General features: G+C 48.2%; 6 protein-coding genes across 6 annotated transcripts in view; 5 read left to right on the forward strand and 1 right to left on the reverse strand.

Annotated features, from left to right (window-relative positions):
* Positions 1-2331: 2331 nt before the first annotated feature.
* On the forward strand, positions 2332-3095 carry UREG_05962 (uncharacterized protein; the record flags this gene model as incomplete). Its single annotated transcript, XM_002585227.1, has 2 exons — positions 2332-2580; positions 2673-3095. 2 exons carry the CDS (start codon positions 2332-2334, stop codon positions 3093-3095), a joined length of 672 nt encoding a protein of 223 aa, XP_002585273.1.
* A 538-nt stretch (positions 3096-3633) lies between these two features.
* Positions 3634-5197, forward strand: UREG_05963 (uncharacterized protein; the record flags this gene model as incomplete). The annotated part of the gene is made up of 4 exons (XM_002585228.1): positions 3634-3751; positions 4001-4228; positions 4287-4864; positions 4916-5197. 4 exons carry the CDS (start codon positions 3634-3636, stop codon positions 5195-5197), a joined length of 1206 nt encoding a protein of 401 aa, XP_002585274.1.
* Positions 5198-5771: 574 nt separating this feature from the next.
* On the forward strand, positions 5772-6754 carry UREG_05964 (uncharacterized protein; the record flags this gene model as incomplete). The annotated part of the gene is made up of 4 exons (XM_002585229.1): positions 5772-5877; positions 5946-6118; positions 6187-6290; positions 6349-6754. The coding sequence occupies 4 exons, from the start codon at positions 5772-5774 to the stop codon at positions 6752-6754; spliced, it is 789 nt and encodes a 262-aa protein (XP_002585275.1).
* A 1904-nt stretch (positions 6755-8658) lies between these two features.
* Positions 8659-10620, forward strand: UREG_05965 (uncharacterized protein; the record flags this gene model as incomplete). Its single annotated transcript, XM_002585230.1, has 1 exon — positions 8659-10620. The coding sequence occupies one exon, from the start codon at positions 8659-8661 to the stop codon at positions 10618-10620; it is 1962 nt and encodes a 653-aa protein (XP_002585276.1).
* A 156-nt stretch (positions 10621-10776) lies between these two features.
* On the reverse strand, positions 10777-14566 carry UREG_05966 (uncharacterized protein; the record flags this gene model as incomplete). Its single annotated transcript, XM_002585231.1, has 7 exons — positions 10777-10820; positions 10877-11822; positions 11879-12006; positions 12060-12132; positions 12183-13079; positions 13145-14053; positions 14141-14566. The coding sequence occupies 7 exons, from the start codon at positions 14564-14566 to the stop codon at positions 10777-10779; spliced, it is 3423 nt and encodes a 1140-aa protein (XP_002585277.1).
* A 3822-nt stretch (positions 14567-18388) lies between these two features.
* UREG_05967 (uncharacterized protein) overlaps positions 18389-19248 on the forward strand; it is a gene marked incomplete at both ends in the record, with an annotated part of 2835 nt that continues 1975 nt past the window's right edge. The window contains 4 exons of the mRNA XM_002585232.1: positions 18389-18425; positions 18549-18669; positions 18757-18797; positions 18860-19021. Of these exons, the coding sequence (XP_002585278.1) occupies positions 18389-18425; positions 18549-18669; positions 18757-18797; positions 18860-19021 (361 nt within the window). The remainder of the gene's footprint in view (positions 18426-18548; positions 18670-18756; positions 18798-18859; positions 19022-19248) is intronic.

Genomic DNA, 19248 nt, shown 5'->3' on the forward strand with positions numbered 1-19248 from the left:
TGGCCCACGCCCACGCCAGGACCACCCCGAGCGAATCGCTGCTTTGCCCGGTCTGATGTTCTTTTGCCCGCAATCTGCTGCCAGTAGGAGTACAATGCACTTGACAGGCCACTATACAAGAGTGGGTTCGAGGGTCAGTAATAGAGTTTATATCGAAGTATTACCCACGTACATGAAATACGGAAGTTTCACCTTTTCGTCTTCCTTGGCGCGAACCTCCACGATTGCCAGCCTGAACCTCTTGGTTGACGGTACGACCCATCGTATTGTTGAGAAAGAAACTGTAAAGGAACGAAAAACGAGGGATCGAGAAGAGAAGACGTCTTGAAAAATTGATGGGAAGTCCCGATAAAACAGCCCTCGAGCTGATGAGGAGTGGTGATACGGACGAGATTTGGGTGGGTGGGCGGGTGCTTTTTGGCAAGAAAGAAAAGAAACCAGAATGGTTGCGTGGTGTGGTTCTGAGTTGTCACGAATTTCGGGTTCAGCTCCTGTTTTTCTTGACCAATACCGTGGTCTGTCAGAAACAGCGTAGCGTATTTTATGTCACGTTTTTCCTAACTGGTCGTGACCTGAAATGGTACCCGATTAGTAAGCGTTGCATACTGCCGTGTCCGTGCTCGCTTGACATTCCCACCACGAAAATGTTAGCTGTATCGAAGGAAACTCACTGTATTCCGCCAGACAGCGTATTGCCGTGAAGGTTTAAAACCTCTATACAGAGAACGTGTGTTATTATTGTTTTCGATGCTCGTCCGGTCAGACGTATTTCCATAACAAGACTCAAGCAATACCAGTACACAGACTCGAAAACACGCGAATTCCCCGAGTCGCGAGAGGGCGAGAGGAAGGATTGGGAGCAAAGGTCGAGGATGAAGAGAAAGGAGCAGGGCACGGATCGAGAATGTCCCTCTCAGGCCCGACATCCAATGAGGATCGTGATCTTCGACCCAAATCAGTTGATCCAAGCCAGAAAATGAGTCGCGCTCCCTTCGGGCTTCAGCTGAGCTGAAAGCTTAGGTAACTAACACTAGCCAAGGACAGAGTAGAAGTACCACGGTGCACGCAGCCAAATCACTGTGGCGACAAGTACCCCTATTCCAATGTCACCTCAGCCATCGCATTGACTCTGCCAGAAATCAATGATTCTGAAAATAGTTCCTGAGTTGCACATCTGTCGCCGTCAAAACAGCCCATTGCAACCTGAAACAGGCCGCATTTGAGAGATTCTCGCCCTTCGAGTCTTGTGTTGAATTGTGCTCTTCCGCAATCCAAACCAAACGGAAAAATTTTACTATTGATTATCCTCAATCTCCAGCTCCAACAATACTCGACGATTCCCTAGAGAAATCGAATCGACTATCAAATCTGTTGCGATTGGCCGAGGCCTTCAGTATTATACGTGCATAATCAGGTTGTTATGCCATTGTTGAGAGTGTTTCACTATCTCAAGCATACTGTGAATGCACCCTATGCTTCAATACCCTACAGTCATACTAGCACCAATGGTGCTAGTCACTGTGCTAAAGAAGGGCCACAGCGATTCTTCTGCCACAAATCTTATGGCCGCAGGCAAAACTAGCCAAGGTCACTCCTGGAGATTTATATCTGATTTTAGAGGTCTAAATGGGCTTTAGTTGTGATGTGTAAGAGGGTCCCTCAGTAGGCCCCAGTCATCGCCTTGATGTTTCTATTCAGGCCCTTTATATGATATCTTTTCGTCCCATAGAACACTATGATGGGACACCCTACAGAGCGCAGATAGAACATTATCAGGCCTCAAGCTAACAGTTTCGTTATACTACAGAAAACTTTTTTTGATCAATCTGTTTAATGTTAAATGGCTGGGGCAAACTGCATAGCGAAATGGCCTATAATGCTTGACCTATAAATCATATTTGTTTACCTAGCCAGATTCGAATATTCCCCTCTGCTAAAAGAAACAATAAGTCAAAACATGTGCATGCATTCACTTCTTGCCATGGACTCGGCGCCGTGAATCCTATTTGTTCCAACAAATACTCTTTCACATTGTGTACGTTCTCTCACTTCATTTCTCTTCCTTTCCCCATCCAGGCACCCTTTCTAATGGGGACGAAGAACACCGCAGCCATTGGGATTGAGGATTGTTTATTCATTCCTCTGAGTTAACTCACCTTCTTGTCTATCTTTCCCATAGCCAAGTAGAACATACATGCTCTGGTCTCTGAAAGCAACAGATATGAACCTCAATTTGAAGCCCTTTTGGAACCAAGATTCTCTGCTTTGGGAATATCTGCTTGAAACCCACCTCCACCGACTCTAGAAAATTTCCTCCCCCATTATTGAACAATGGACATCAAGGGCGCCGCTATTGCTGTTCACATCGCCATGTCAGCCAGGCTGATCCCGTATGCTGTTGCTGGTCGCTATGCAGTCGAGCTTCTTTATGTTAAAGGACCCGATGGCCCTGAATACGACAGCTGCCAGAAAACCCTCACAATCATAGTCGACTGCGATGAAGACTATGCTATCAATGTTCTCCTCGACTCAGGCGAACCTTTTGCCGTAACTTCAAGCCTGGGCCTTGTATATGATCCAGTAAGTAGCCGCTCGCATTCCCTGGATTTGATCGTCTTATTTTGTCTCCTGCAACAAGAGGCTAACATCGCCCGTGCCCGGGTTGAAAACAGCATGTCGGATACATCAGCGCAGACCCGATTTCCATTGAAATCCACCAAAGCCACCAAGACCCATACTTGCTTCCCTGGATCTCGTGGTCACCGAAACTTTGCTGTTCTATCAACTCCGTGCTTTGCATGCAGGTTCTGCACCCAAAAGTGTTTGTAATTGCCATGGCACGCCTTTGGAACTTCGCCCCGGAGCATTGTGATGCAAAGAGGTACCTGGCGGACGTTGTCTACCTGCTCCAATGGCTGGTCGAAAAGAAAATGGAAATTGATTTCAATGCGTATCGTGGACCGCGAAAACGTGTGCTGTTGATGACGTTTAGTACTTTGTACTCCTTGTGCGATGAAGTTAGGGGACTTTTGCAAAGCACAATGAGAGTTGAAGATTTCGTGGCCGTCAGAGATGACAATATCCCTTATTATTAAGCGCGATTCGGGCCTAGTTTACGGGTCAGGCATGGTCTTCAATGTCTGTAGTGACAAGTGTTCTGGGTCCAAAGTCAATAGAACGAATCCTTTGCTTCTACAATTCATGTTTGCTATGGGCGATCCATATATCGATCACATCTTGTGGATTAGATAATCCTAGTGCTGGAATAGATGCAATGGCAGTAAACACCAACCGAAAACCCATCGATACTCATCTCCGGCACACTTCAAAGGCGCAAGGTCCTTACAATTAGAGTCTATACTAGCATTACTCTTTATAGTTGGGCAAAATGTTAGGCTTGAAGCTCCCGATTGCTCCCAGTTTTGCGCGTTCGAGTGACGTCAGGCAGAGCTTGAATCTTGATTCAACGAATCGAGCTCAGGCGAAGAGGCGAGTCTTGGATAAAAGCGACGAGGCTTGACCTGAAAACCTGGGGTATTTGCGATTCTATTTGTTGCACTACGGGGGATAGCAAGTCGGGATCAATTGAACAAATATATGACCTTGCCTTCAAGTCCGAATTTCAGTCTTAATATGACTTCGACAGCCCAAGATGTTTCCAACCCGGCAAGGGATCCGGATCAGTACTCTGATCCCAGCGGGGAGACCATGAAGGCTGTGGTATGGATGGGGAAGAATGATGTGAAAGTCGGTACGTCGTTGGATCCAACGTCTGAAAAGAAGGAACCTATACGGTGGCCAATGGGATGAACTAAATTGACTGGAATTATTTGCTTTTCGCAGTCGTAGTGCCCAAGCCGAAGATTCTTGAAGACACAGATGTTATCGTCAAGGTCACTGGAAGTACGATTTGTGGAAGTGATTTACATCTTTACCACGGTGAGCATTGCTCCAGTGCCACTGTAAATACAATCAAGGGCTAATGTATACATAAAAAAAGGTGTTGTATCTGAAACGGAAAAGGGCGATATTCTCGGACACGAGTTTTGTGGCAAGGTTGAAGCCGTTGGTTCAGCAATCAAGAACCTGAATATCGGCGATCGAGTGGTTGCTTCTTTCCAGATTGCGTGCGGCCAGTGCATGTACTGCAAAAAAGGGCACTCGTCCCAATGTGAAAGAACAAACGAGAGCAGTACAATGGCTTCGATGTTTGGTGGCAGAACCGCAGGTATGAAAGATATTGCATTCATATCAAGTAGTCCTATTAGTTGACCAAAGCAACCTAGGAATTTTTGGATATTCCCATCTCACAGGCGGATTTGCCGGGGGCCAGGCGGAATACGTTCGAGTGCCATTTGGAGAAGTAAATCTTCTTCCTCTTCCGGATGATGTGTCTGATGAAAAAGGGTTATATCTGTCAGATGTCCTGTGCACCTCGTGGCATTGCGTCGCCGACACGGGGGTGAATAAAGGGGACGTCGTCGCTATCTGGGGTGCAGGTCCTATTGGCCAAATGTGTGCGAGATTTAGTTTGATGCATGGCGCTTCCCGCGTTATCATTATTGATGGAGGAAACGGGGCCTGGCGACTCCAGTTCACCAAATCCAAAATCCCGCAAGTGGAATGCGTGAACTTTTCGGACCTACCAAAGGGAGAATCTGTGACCTCCATGCTTAATAAGATGGTTCACGGCGGACCCGATGTTGCACTAGAATGCGCGGCCGGAGAGTATGCTAAGAGTTGGGCACACTATTTTCAGCAGCTGTTAGGGATGGAAACGGATACTTCTGAGCTGTTAAACGAAATGATTACATCCGTGAAGAGTTTCGGCCGCTGCGGTGTCACCGGAGTATATGTTGGTTACGTATGTTTGCATGCAATTCGGGATAGAGAGGAACCTGCTAATGCAGAATAGGTCAACCATTTCAACATAGGCTCTCTCATGCAACGCGGGGTCCGTCTGATTGGAAATGGCCAAGCACCGGTACACAAGTATTGGAAGGATCTTCTTGCCCAAGTACGCGAAGGAAAGATAAATCCTTTGGAGATGGTGACCCATCGCGGCAAGCTGGAGGACATGGAAGCCATATATGATGTTTTCAACAAGCGGGAAGAGGGAATGCAGAAGATCTTCGTTCAAACACGGTTTTCTGATCCTCCGAGTGCTGATAGCCCGCAGCTGAGTACGTTTTCCTAATGAGCGGGAATGAGCCGATGTAATTCACCGTTGCTACGATATGCGTGTCACTTACAGATTTATTTGAAATAACATGACTTGACCCACCATCCAACAACCACTTTAACTCCACTTGTCACTCTACATGTTTTCCAAGTCATCCGGGAAAACGCTTGGATTCGGTCCATTTCGGTTCTTTGCCCACACGTTGCCAACTCTAGTAATTAGTGCGGGTGGTGGTGGATTTGGAAGGAATCCAAGACCGCCTGTCTATGGTGCAACTATATGTCTTCTGTCGAGCGACTAGTGTTCCCGTCGTATTCCCTGCAGAATTAACTTAGTTAGTTCATATGCAGCCCGAAATAAAATCTCGGGACAAAACATCCCCGTGTTCATCTGGCATGCGCCGGGCGTTGACGCTGCCACGGGTCGCTGTAGCAAAGACAGTACTGGTGACTGGCAATTCTTTCACTATATATATCTGACCAGGATGAATTACCATAGAGGTTGTTTAACCCGGCGGACATCTTATCGCTTACACATTAGTAGAAAAGAGTGGTTTAACCAATTATTTTTCGAACAACAAAGATTCGACATGGAGGATTCATTCGCCAAAGGTACTGATATTGATCGCCGCACTTGCACTCGCGTGGTGCCCATGCGGGTGATTTGTACCGGTCTCCCAAAAACTGGGACAACGTGTAAGTCGCACACACTTCTAGATTGCGACGGGTCAAAATTTGGATTTGGATTTAACACATCTTTCTAGCACTGAGGGCTGCGTTACAACGCCTTGGATATGAGCAGACATATCATATGGAGTCAGCAGCGTATGAAAATATTAGGGACTGCGAAATGTGGTTGGATGCGTTTCGGGCAAAGTACGATGGCATCGGAACTTTCGAAAAAGAAGACTGGGACAAACTTCTTGGGCACTGTCAAGTCAGTAGGGCTGAATGGCAGAGACAAAAGGAATATCACACAGATACTGATTCTGACGTTTAACCTAGGCCGTGACGGACGTTCCCGCCGCCCTTTTTATTCCAGAGCTGGTGAAGGCTTATCCAGATGCTAAAGTTGTGATGAACACGAGGGATGTTGATGCGTGGTATACGTAAGAGCTTGGGCCTCTGACACAGTGGCGGTTCTCTAACAAACGGATCTTGAACCAGGTCGACGACGAATACAATCGTTGCAGCTCTAAGCAACATAGACAACGTCAAAACCGGAGGATTTGAGCCGGACCATTTGAAGGCCATTCGTAAAGAGCTGCTGACAAAAGTCTGGCAAACCAGCTTTCCCGACGGCTTTAAGGAAACGGGCAAGGAAGCTTTCCACAAACACAATGAAATGGTGCGGCAAACAGTTAGGAAAGACAACCTCCTTGAGTACTCAGTCAAGGAGGGATGGGAGCCACTTTGTAAATTCTTGGAGGTTCCAGTCCCTGACGAGCCGTTCCCTCGCCTAAACGACAGAGCGAGCTACTGGCAAAAGATGACGAAGAAATTTGGGTTGAAAATTCCTGAGCCGCAGAAAATTGAGTTCGAACAGCAAACAACCACGTCTTGCGTTGTGTAGTGTGCAGCACATGCGGTTGTCATCGGCGCATGCTTTTTGGGAATATATAACTGTGCAGAGTTAACTAAAAACCCATGTTGGCCCGAACAAATATCTTGTTCTGCAAAGCATTGATGTTGCCATAGTTATTATCATCAAACAACTTGGACTAAATTCTTCTCGATGCAAATGTGCTTCAAACATAGTATCGCAAGTTGATGCTGAAGTTGATGCTCACAGTCCGGGCTGTCAAATCAAAAGCCCAGGCCTTCCTTGGCACCCCAGGTTTGGCAGGGATCCGTCCATATTCCTGTGCCGCCCGGCCAGGCCTGAGCCCGTCTCGTACCAGAAAGGCCCAGAGTTCAAGAAAAGACTTGGTATCACCGGGAACTCAAGACAGTTGTCAAAAGTTTAGCAAAGAAGCTTTTTCTTCCCAAGCGTTAAGCAACTCAGCATAACGGTAACACCGGCGTTTGCTTCGATGATAAGGGGGAAGGAAAGAGTGTACACTTTCGAGGGAATAGGCTGGCGGAAGGAAATCGCGTACGTTTGAGCATACAGGAGGTAGGCGATTTAGTCAATAGAGGGACGGCAGTGGGCACAGGAGGGCGCACAACAGTGGAAGACGTTGGATCCTCGGGCTAGTTGTTTGTTCAGTCATTGACTTGGTGAAGCCATCTATCTTCCAAGAGTTCGTCGGCAGTTGGTCGGTCCCTGGAATCAAGTTTCATTATCCTCAGCACAAACTCTTTGTCTTCCTAATGAATCTCTTGTGGTGTAGTGAGATGAAACGGCCTTAAAGTCTTCGCGGAGCAATTTCGCATGATCCATGTAGGCACCGCCAACATTTGTTTGTCAGCAATCTCTTCATATGATTCTGGAAATGGGCCGAAGCATTGATGATGCTTCATGAGGATCTTGAAATCATAATCATCATGATCAGCTGAAACATCGGGTTTGAAAATGTGGAATCCTTCCCCATATAGGAGACTGATAAGCCGCATCAGAGGTTAGCTTGGTGAACAATTATGCTGGAATAACAACTTGCCATTACGCCAAAAGACCAAATGTCAATTGCAGTGCCCCATTCCATTTGGAGGTGCGCCTCAGGGCTTCTAAATATTGGTGTGCCAATAGGATCACCATTCCGGGCATAAAGTGAGTCTTCGCGAACCGTGCTCCCAAAGTCGGCTACCTGCACACATGCAAATCGGCCCTCACCTTGCCCATAATTTACCAACACGTTGCTGGGCTTGATGTCTTTTACATTTTAATTAGACCATCTTCAGAAGGCATAGCAATTTGAGTTTGGACAAGTACCGGTGTGGACAAAACCTGCATTATGCAAGGTTGAAAGCGCTTTCAGCACAGCTTTGGAAACATGTTTCACCTCTGGACGAGTGAGCCGCTGGCGAGTAGAGGCTCGTAGAATATCATCGTCCAAGTATCTCAATGCTAAGGCAGGGAGGCCGGTGGGTTCTTCAATCTCATCAAGTAGCAGGTGAATGAAGGGCGTTAGGCGCTGAAAACGAAGTGAAATACTCCGTTCGTTTTGTAGTCGAAAGTGGTTGATGCTTTTTATCACCACCCTTTTCTTATTTTCTGTCCTGTAACTCCCATTAGTCGACTTTTGCTACACCGTCGCCACGGAATATAGCACGTGCCTTGCAAGCCAGATACAATCTTGCAGTTGTTTTGTGATTGTGTATAGGCCTAACGCAGACTGACATTGCAAAAGACTGTAGTCTGGAGCGAGTACACTTGGTGTGTAGTTAGTGTGAAGACATGGCGTTGGCGCTGGGAGCCGGTCACGTGCGCAACTCTGGGCCAATTCAAGTCACAGTCTGTACGGAGTAGCAACGATGAACCTCCCAAGCATCGCATTTCCAGCCCTCTGTTGTTCGAAGTAGAAGATCTCTAGGGCCATGGGACTTGGTGGTACCTTCAGGCCTTCGCATCTGGCTGCAAACGGTGAAAACTGGGTCACCTCCTCTGACTTATGCCTGTCTGATTTGCACTTTGAGCCCGGCATATTCCTGGGCTCTGCGACACATCTCCTGGCAAATCCAAATTTAACGTCAGGCCACCTTTTCCGGGCGGATATCCTGTTTGACAGCGCCGGTATACTGAAATCTCCAGAAGAAAAAGAAAGAGCCGTCCTTGGCCCTCAAAACAACACTACCAATGCCCATGACCAGCTAGCCGTTGAGCGACTACCTGCTCCAGATTTTGATGGATATACCTTAACAAGGACTATTCTGAGGAGGTTTATCCCTAGAAAGAAAATTGATTCTGAATTGGATCAAACCTGCCATTTTTATTCACATAAAAGCTTCCAAGACAACCAGGGCATTGAATTGGAGAGATGTCTGCTGATATATCTGCCCCATTTTTCCTCGGAGGAACAGGTTCCCTTTTACCATCCTTCCATTCGAGCGCTGGGATTTCTGTACGAATTCTCTGCACCAGTGCCAAATAACGCTCATAGTGCGACGACCAAGGGCACGGGAGTTTTGTCACTCCATTTCATACCATTTTCGACTGGGATTCCAGAATCTATACCATACCGCCTCGAGCGTACGTTCCTGGCGCTTTTGACCGCACAGGTTCGTCTTGCTCGCAGCCCGGCAGCTACATCTAACCCGACCGGAAGCAACCCGCGGCCATTCAAAGATAACATTATCCCTCAGCATGTGGTCCAAACAACATATGCGAAACTAAAAGATAAATATGCTTCGACCCTGATTCGAAATTGGGTCGAGGTAACTGAGCCTTCGAAACATGTGTTTGAAGACATTTCAATAGCGGCTTTCTTAATTGAACTATGGAAGAAGATGTATCGACCAATTTCTTTGAACGGACATGATGCAAGTGAGGAGAGCGGAGAAGGTGCTGCTTCTTTTCCAGGTTTTGTAGATATAGCATGCGGCAATGGTGTGCTAGTTTACCTCCTTCGCGAGGAGGGCTATACAGGCTGGGGCTTTGATGCACGACGGAGAAAAAGCTGGGAAACATATCCACCTTCAACCCAGAAATGCCTTAAAGAAAGCATATGCATACCATCAATATTTCGCTACGCTTCCCCGACAGCGTCCCAAACGATCCCGGCTAACATCGAGACAAATGACGGAATATTCAAAAAAGGAACATTCATCATATCGAACCACGCCGACGAACTCACAATCTGGACTCCTCTCCTTGGGGTACTAGCCGATCCGACGTCGCCATTACCATTCCTCTCCATCCCTTGCTGCTCACACTCTATATCGGGTGCTAGGTTTCGATACCCACCCCCGAAGAGACGATCTGCGACAACCACGTCGCTATCCGCTGAAACCGAGAGTCTTAGCGAACACGATCAAAACCCCCAACCCGCCACCGGTGACCTGAAAGCTCTCCGCGGCATGAAATATTCTGAACATGACAAGCTCGATATATCATCTTCCACGTACGCTGCTCTAACCGCCAAACTCATGAGTATCGCAACAGAACTCGGATACGACGTTGAGAAGACGATGATGCGAATTCCCAGTACACGAAATATCGGGGTCATCGGCGGGTTAAAGGCACACAAAATGAACCAAGAAAAATCGAACAGTCCACGTCTAGGTGAGAGTGAGATGGAGACACGAGTCCGACAAATCGTGGAACGGGAGGCGGAAGCGGATAATGGGCTTGCAGCCGCGGCGCGGATTTGGATCGAAAGGTCGATGAAGTTGCATCGTGGTCAAGGGAGTGGAAGTCGAAGGGCGAGCGAATGCGTCAGGGAAGGTCAAGCAGCGAGACTCGGCCATGAACAGCTTGTGAAGGAGCAGGGTCCCAATTTGCAGAAGCAAGCCCTAGTTGCAAGTCGACTCGACGTAGAGGCGGCTAAATATTTGTACTAAGTATTTCTTTGCAAAGTATGAATCGACAAATATGCCTGAAATCGATAAAATCCGGCCCTTTCACATCGCTAAAAGTGACAAAAATCCAACATTCCCCAAAGCTGTTTTTCAGATTATGCACTGTCTTCTCCATCGTCCTCTCCTCCATTCATTAATTTATTCCTCCTTGCCTCTTTTAGGTTCTTCATCCGCAAGACGCACTGCCCAAAATCCAGCTTCTTGTAATCCTCCGGCATGTACTCTCCACTATACACACACAACACCGTCATTCCCGGCTGGTAGCGCAGCCCATTCAGCAATTTAGGAGTTATCAAAAAGTACTGTCCACCAGCATCCTTTGAATCGGCTTGTCCACATGCAATTTCAACCATACGCTCATGGACCATGCGTTCGTTGCGCGGATCCATACCTTGGTTGATTTCGTCCACGACGCGGAACGGAGAGGCAGACAGCGATTGGAGAGCCATGAGGTAGAAAATCGTGCTTACTGCGCGCTCGCCGCCGGATTGTCTGTGTGCATTAAGAACGGCCAGGGATTCTTGTTCACGGAACTTGACCTGGATGCGGATTGACCATTGGTCAAAGTCGCTAGTGTCGCCCAGGCGGCCATTCTCGTCGGGGATATCTTCTCCTTTGTCGATACTGACTTGTCCTGCACATCCGATGCGCGCGAAGAAATTGGAGAATGCATTGCTGATCCGCTGTATGAGGGCCTCGAGAGTAGGCTCCCATTTTCCTCGAACTTCCGCGATTCCATATTCAAAATCCGCCAAATCTTTTTGGATTTTTTCATATTTCTTGTTTAGTTTGTCAATTTGCTGTTGACGGCGCTCGAACTCCTCGATTACGCGGGAGCTATTGCCTTCGTACGTGAGATCTAACGTAGCCTTTGCAGAGTCTATCTCAGCTTCCAATTGATCACAGCTATACTGACTGATACTTCCGATCATTTGGGATAGCTCTGGGTCGTCTTCTGCCATGCGACGAATTTTCCGCATTTCTTCTATGCGTTTGGGCGCCTCTTTATTGAGGTTGGTCACTAGGAGAGATACTTCGTCAATCTCGCAATTTTTTCTTTCGACTACCGCTGTCACATCCGAGTTGTGTTTCTTGAGGCTTTGCCAGTCAGACCGGGCTTCAACTGCTCGAACTCGCATTTGCACTAGATTTTCATGCAATTTGCGGTATTTCTCAACAAATTTCTATAAAGAGTCAGCATGCTCAAGCATCAAAAGAGGAACCATGAGAAAGGACTTACTGTATATTGCAAGACAGATACGGCTTTCTCTAGAGAAAGGTAATCCTTCTTCTTACGCAGAGACTCGATGTCCTTCCTAAACTGAGATACACGTTCTACTAGCTCTTTGTGTTTATCTTTTTGTTGGGCTGCATACTGTTAGTAGTAGTGCGATTACATAGAGCAATTGTGCACGACTTACCAAGTCTCGTGGGTAAAGCCTTGAAGCTAGTCAATGCAGCCTGCTTTTCCGCCTTCTCTCGCTCAATTTTAGACTAAGGAACAGGTTAGTAAACCTCTCAGAAGACATGAAAAAGAATCTCACCTTTTCGCCAGAAGCTTCCTCATGTTCAGCCTCAAGTCGCTCTAGCTCAGCTTTTCCTTCGTCCAACTGTGCCTGCACTTCGTCCATTTCGCGTTTCCGTTTCATAACCTCGTTCTGGAGTTCAATTTTGATCGAATCGTCAACCGGTTTGTCTGTCCACCACCTGGCTGGTCGCAAACGCCTAACACGTGTGGAAACGCCTGCCGCGCCATACTCACGTCGTCGGGTGATTTGATAATGTTGCGTTTTTGCAATCCAGCTGGAAATGGGTCCGTTTTCAAGATGTTCGAATTCTGCATTTGAGATGTCGCGAAGCATGATAGGGGTAGTATGGAAGCTGTTTTCGCTACACAACGTAGCCAAGACAGGCTCAGGGCCCGATATCAAATCCCTCGCCCAGCCATCGAAACCCAGTTGCTGGAGGGCTTCATCCGACACGGGTGAGGTCAATTGAGACAGCGGCGTGGAACAGGCGTATATGGTGATATCATGAAGCTCCTTTTGTTGATAAAGGATTTCCTGTAGCTTGTTGAAGTCGTTTCGAGTTTGCACTGTAAAGGCGCAGAGGTCATTCTTTTGCACCATGCCTTCCAGTGCCATCGCGTACTTTGGGTCCTTTATAGTGCAAACCACCAAAGGAGGGCCGTAAACTCGCTTTTCAAATTGCTCTTGGTTTTTCTCATCTTTAAGCCACTGCCAAGCGGTGTAAGTGTCTTCAGATAAACGACGCAATTTCTCTTCCTGCTGCCCTGCCTGGAAGCCTAAACTATCTAATCGTTGTTTAGATTGTAGATAGCTGGCCTTGTTATGACTATGGTCTCGGATAATCGGCATCTCCCTGCTCTGCAACTGTGATTTCCGATCTTGAATATCGCGCATCCGGAGGACTTGTTCACGCTGCACACTATTAGCCATGAAAAACGAAATAGAAAAAGACAATGCAAGAGAAGCGTTGGGCATACAATTCTCGCATTGTAAGCACTGATGTCAAATTCGGGAGCACCTTCTTCCATTAATCGTTCAATCCGATCAATGCTCTGCGTTAATTTTTTCATTTCCGTCACGTAGCCCGAGTTTGACTTGATCTCAGCCTCGATACGTGCTGTTAGATCCTTCATCTTTCCGCTGACTTGATCCATTTGCTTCCAAAATCCTTTTGCAAATTCGTTAGCTTTGATGTGCTGCTTTCGATTTTGTTTAACGACGTCGACGAGCTCCGAAAAATACTTCCGTTTCGCAGCGATGGCTTCTAGGATAGGTTGAATCTGAGCTTCGAGGGCTTCCTTTTCTTGAAGAAGAGCCCTCCTTCGGTTTTTGGCCTCGGTTGATTGTGCTTTGAACTCTCTGAATTTGGGGACGGGCCGCAGAAGCTCAAGATACTCCAGGCGCTTTTTGACTGCCACCCTTTCTCTCATTCTCTCTACAATCTCGCGCTGATTTTCCTGCCGCTTCTCTAGGGTCTGCAGTGCTTCTTGATACTGCCTGTTTCGGACTTGAAGCTTTTTCTGGCCTGCACGCATTCGGTTCAAATCTTCATACCACTCAGTAACTTCACGTGGAGCAGCAGCTCGCTGAGTTGACCGCAGGAGCTCGATGGGAGTAAGCGCCGCAAACTCGCTCACTTTATCTTGAGGAAGGAACTGGCAAAGATTGTTGATCTGGATGGATAATGATCTCGCGAACTGTCGAACCTTTTTACCCGAAACCTGTTTCCCGTTGATTGCAAATAAGCTCTTGTTGCCGTTCCGCTTGATGATTCTTGTTACTACAGTATTCCGTTTCCCTATTGGAGAAGCCAGTTCAATTTCAATGGTCGCTTCCGGGCGACCGTTTTTTATAAACTCGGCTGCATCTCTTGCGCGACCCAAATGCTATTTCCATCAAACCCGATTAGCATGTGTTATACAGGAATCTACGATATGCCGGGTGCGAGGAGGTAAATAAAACATTATGCTTACCTGCGGGCCTTCCCCCAGTCCTAAACAGATAGCGCAGACCAGCGTGCTTTTACCCGTTCCATTCGGACCGATCACCATATTGAGCTTCGGGCCAGGCCGAATCTCAGCAGACGAGTATGTGACAAAATCCGTAAGCTTAATCCTCACAATCGCCCCAGGGCGATACTGTCCATTCCCAACCTCCCCACGTATACCAACAAAGCGGTTCGGGGGGTCTGCACCTCGACGTTGAGGAGGCTCCGATTGATCGGAGTCATCGCTGGTGCCCACTGACGAAGTACTGTCGCTATCTTCCGATTCGAGCTGGGGAGTTAGCCGTGCGCGTTTTGATCCATGCAAAGCCTGCGAGTAGCCCAGAATTTCGCTCGGGAACTCATCGTCTGAGCCTGAGGTGTCCGTGTCGCGTGCATTGAGGACGAACGCCATTGTTAATCATTTGCCAATGCAGTGATCTGAGGCCGTACTCGAAAGCGGCGCCCTGTACCTCCTCTCCGTCGGTTCTGATGGCCAGAACACTTGTCGACAAATGAGAAAACGCGGTCCATCGAGAAGACGCGATTTAACGCGAGGTGTCAAATATCGCGCTAAGCCCCTTTTGGGGACATTTAGTTAGTCATCTACAATCGAGCAACATCAAACGAGGTGTTTCGAACGGTTATTATCCCAAATTGTTCCTTGAGGTGTGCGTTCAAATCAGGTTTATTCTCGTTGGAGCAGCGCAGCCCGAATGAGTGAAAGGTTTCAACTATCTCAATTAACCGACAGGTTAACTCAGCAGTCAAGGGGCTCAACTCCTGTGAGAGAGTCTGTTATGAACCCAGATGCATCTCTCCCAGCAGGCTTCACACTGTGGCACTGGACAGGGACGCATCGAGTGACCAAGCAAGTACTCCGTAGGCCATCCGAACTTGCACCGCAAAAGCAAATCCTGCAGCAAGCTGTCGGACGAGACTATTTGGGATCGCATTTCGATGGACAACATGCCGCTACCCACGTGCATATTCATGATCGTTTGCTGGCGAGTTGTCGGATAATAACGTGCCTGTCATTATTATCAAGAACCTCTCAGTACCGAGTACTATGGAATTAGCATGCTACAGACAACAGGGAGTACGAAAATTGCTATTTCAACGTTCAGATTCACTCCGGAGTAGCTGCTGTTTAAACAGGCTTGAAGCACTCCCGCTGCTTTTATTATCATACGCTCTCCTCCGTACTCCATTAAGTGTTGAGGGAATCCAACAGGGCTGTGAATCCCGGTGGGCTCCTTTTCGGGGATATAATGATGATGTCAGCCGGCAATCGCGATATTCTCGCTTGAGATCTGCATTGACGTCTATGAATAGTTCGGGCGATCCTTTCGCGGAGGAGCTTTGGGCTCTGGCCTGGATGTCACTACGGAGAACGCCAGTGGATCGACGGCATGGGAGTTCTCCAGGCGCAAGGAAGCCAAGATCGACTACTGTTGCTGGTGGAAAGTCGTAAAGGGGGTTCTTCACACAATAATGATTGCAATTATTGGGGACTGGTGATTTGATGGGTCGTGTGCTGGTTTGTGGCGATCACTTCAATAGTTAATGGTTAAAGAGGCTTGCATGCTTTCGTTAAGACTATGGAGAGTCAATGCGCCGGGTCGCCCACTGCAGAGGAGCTCACTCGCAAACCGAGCTCTCCACTCGGCGCATCCACCTCCCCTTTCTCGACACCATTGATAGTATACATAGTAGGTAGGACATGCCTCAGACATCCGCCCTCGCACAGCAGCGAGTCTCGACTGCTCCATCACGTGACTGGTCTGACTCAGCTGCTAGCGCTGGGGATCCAACCAGCCACGATTACGTCTGTGGAAGCAAAACAGGGAAGGGCCGGACCCACTCGCCAGATTCGGATCAGGCACGAGAACCGCTGGGCGAATCAGCGTGCTGCAAATTGCCCTACTTGCATTAGCGGGCTGGGTCGGCGATCCACATTTCGGTACTGAACTCTAATTACGTACGATCCACGTATGCAAAACAGGGCAGTGGACCAGCACAGACCAGGCCGCAGCATTACCGCCGTATCCGGAAATACAAGCATTGATACGCAGCAATCATACCTGCAGGTCTCTCGCTGTTTTTCTGTATTATTGTTTGTTTCAAGGGATGCCGTTTTGATATCAGGTAAGTTATATAAGAAACGGAAGTGGACATATGTACTGCTTGACGGACGCTCAAAGGTCGCTGCAGACAGCGCAGGGAACCTGTCAGACGACGACACTGTCGACGGCAAAGCCAACGGGCTTATCACCGATACACAGGGCTGCTGCAGAGCATGCTTCCCATGAGCTTTACTGCGCTTGGGTCTCTGTTGCTAATGGTCCATTCCACACCCATGGTCCATAGATCTGCTGCTTCCCAACTTCCTCTTTGACAGGCAAACCAGGCAAACCATGAGCTGCTAGGAACAGGTTAGCATCTCAATGGGAAGCCATGGAAACAGAAAGGAAGCATATCCAGCTCACGTGCCTGTCATCTAGATATTCGAGAACATCCAGAGAAGCTCTCGCTTGCCATAACACTCTAGCGCACTTTCAGCCTGCAAAATGTAATCAGTAGTTGTAGAATTGTGAACCTCTTCTCCTCTCTCCCACACACTCGCACACTCTCTCTCCTTCTTCCTGTGAACTCCTCACCAGTCCCCAACCATGTCACCCGCGATGATGAGCAATAGACATGGGCCCCCCCAGCTGTCCAGGAGTTGTTCCTCATCATTCTGTGCAATCTCCTGGCCAGCACGCAGAGACCGGTCTCTTGCTGGCTGCTCGTTTTCTCGGCGCGGCTGTTCCAAAATAAACGACGACATGGCCCATGGGAGACCCAATTTACTAGTGGTTTTACGGGCAACCCGTATGTGTTCTTCACTGTTGGGCCGTATCCATCAAATCACTCTCTGGACACCTCTGTTCCGGCGGCAAAACCTCCATCTCAGTTCAATTCCGTGAGCTTTCTCTTCATTTCCTCTTTCCTTCATCATCTTCTGCTTCTTCATCCATTGGCGGCATCTGGCTTACCTTTCATCGTCTTTTCCACCAGCAGACGTTCCTTTGTGGACGCGTTTTGCCTGGGATCGACTTCCAGGGTACGCTAGCGACTCGCGGAAAAAGCAAAAAAGACGGGGGGGAGAGAAAGGGACCCTCCCAAGCGCTGGTGGTCTCTTCCCTTTGCTGCCCTACGGGTTTTGCTAGTTAAACAAGCCAAAAGAAGTCCTTGCTTTGCTGGTTCTCCATCCCTGTTTTCCCCGTTGCTCGAAGCCCGCTGGCCCCTCTGTCGTCTTTTGGGGCTCGATTCTGTCTTTAATTAAGATAATTTCGAATCCAGAAGACCCGCGCCTCCCAACTCGCAAAAACGAAACACAGCAAAAGCTAGTCGCCGGATCTGACCAGGGGAGAAGGGTCAGAAGTGACTTTTTGCGTTCATTACGTACGTCTCATTTACCCTGGCAAATGCCTGAAAACCCAGCGCAAACCGTCCAAAGTGCATCCCAAAGAACTCCGGGTTACGTGACAGTACGGGTTCTTTGAGGTATTCCACTATCCTCTTGGCCTAGCCAACTCATCCCCGTCATTCCGTCTCTTCCTCCATCATCAACATCATCACCTCCTCCTCCTCCACTGCACCGGGCACCAGCCATCTTCTCGATTTTCTCCCATTCGTTTGAACCCTTCCTGTTGCTCTCACCGTGTGATTCTCTCCCCTGGGTCTCAGTTTCGCTGTTTTCTTTCTCGTGCGGGTTTCCGTCGTCTTTTACAGAGTACTGGTTTTCCTATTTTTTTTTTTTTTTTTTACCTTCCCGTTCAACTTTCATTCCCCTCCTCAAACCCAGTCGCTCTGGCTCTCGTTTATACACTATCCTTTCGGTTGAGAGATCCGAGCCATCGTTGAATTCGAACCCAACCGGAGGGTTTTTACCCCCCTCACCCTCGTTCTTCCTCAATTGCCCTCGCGAAAGCGTCCATCACTCGTTTGACTCGGGAATGCCCTAATATTCTAATACGCAATCGCGGTGAACAGCATCATTTCTCCAAACCCGACGTTGCCGGACCACTCCGGCAATCAAAAGACAACGAAAGGGACGATTGGAATTCACGCTGGTGGTTGCTTCCAACAATTGCGCCGGGAGTTTGCGGCTACCTTCTTCTCTGGCTGCTCGATTCGGCCGCATCGTCGATAAAGCTGGATTGCGCTTTCTTGCGGTAGACTTATAGGTCCAATGGCTCCTTCAACTCCCCGGCTTCGGGTTCTTTCTGGTATGTCTAGCTTTCATGTTGGCTGAATTTGTCTCGATTGACGGGACCATCTACGCAACAACCACCTGGTGCAATCGGAATCCATCTTTCAAATGCCACTGAAACTAACTCGGCATTTTGTAGTGGGCGGAAACGCGATTTCGGCTTTCCTAGCATGGAGACTTCAAGCTACCAACGCCTGTGACGTTACTTTGGTGTGGAAACAGAACTATGACCATGTATCCCAATACGGCATTTCGTTCAAGTACGAGGCCATTCCCCATTGTACCCTGCTGTGTGCGCCCTTTGATTTTGGGAAATGCGATGCTAATTGATGGCTTTCCTTTTGCAGGTCAAAGGTCTTTGGGAACGAACGCTTCAAACCCCGACATGGTACGTACCATTCACTTCCAAGTAAGGCCATGGAAGCAAGCTAATCTCTCATGTCGCAATAGTGATTCGCTCAACCGATGAGGCCCCTTCTAGAGAGCAAGGCTATGACTATGTGGTTTTATGCGTCAAGGCCCTCCCAGACCTCTACGACCTTGGCGACCTGATCCACTCCGTCGTTACTCCCGAACACACCTGTATCATCGTGAATACCACAAGCACTCTAGGTGTGGAGCTGGAGTTGGAACATAGATTTCCAACCAATGTTATCCTTTCTTTGGTGTCCGGTGTAGAGATCGTTCAAACTGGACCAAGCGAGTTTGATCATACAGCCCTCTAGCGACATTCTGGGGTCGGGGCCCACCATCAAGACTTCGTCGATCTCAACGGCTTATTCAAACCCGACATGGCAGTGCATTGTCAATCACCCTTGGCCACAGGCCAGGGTAAACTG

The sequence above is a fragment of the Uncinocarpus reesii genome, genomic scaffold, assembly GCF_000003515.1.
Source record: "Uncinocarpus reesii 1704 scaffold_3 genomic scaffold, whole genome shotgun sequence".
Lineage (NCBI taxonomy): Eukaryota > Fungi > Ascomycota > Eurotiomycetes > Onygenales > Onygenaceae > Uncinocarpus > Uncinocarpus reesii.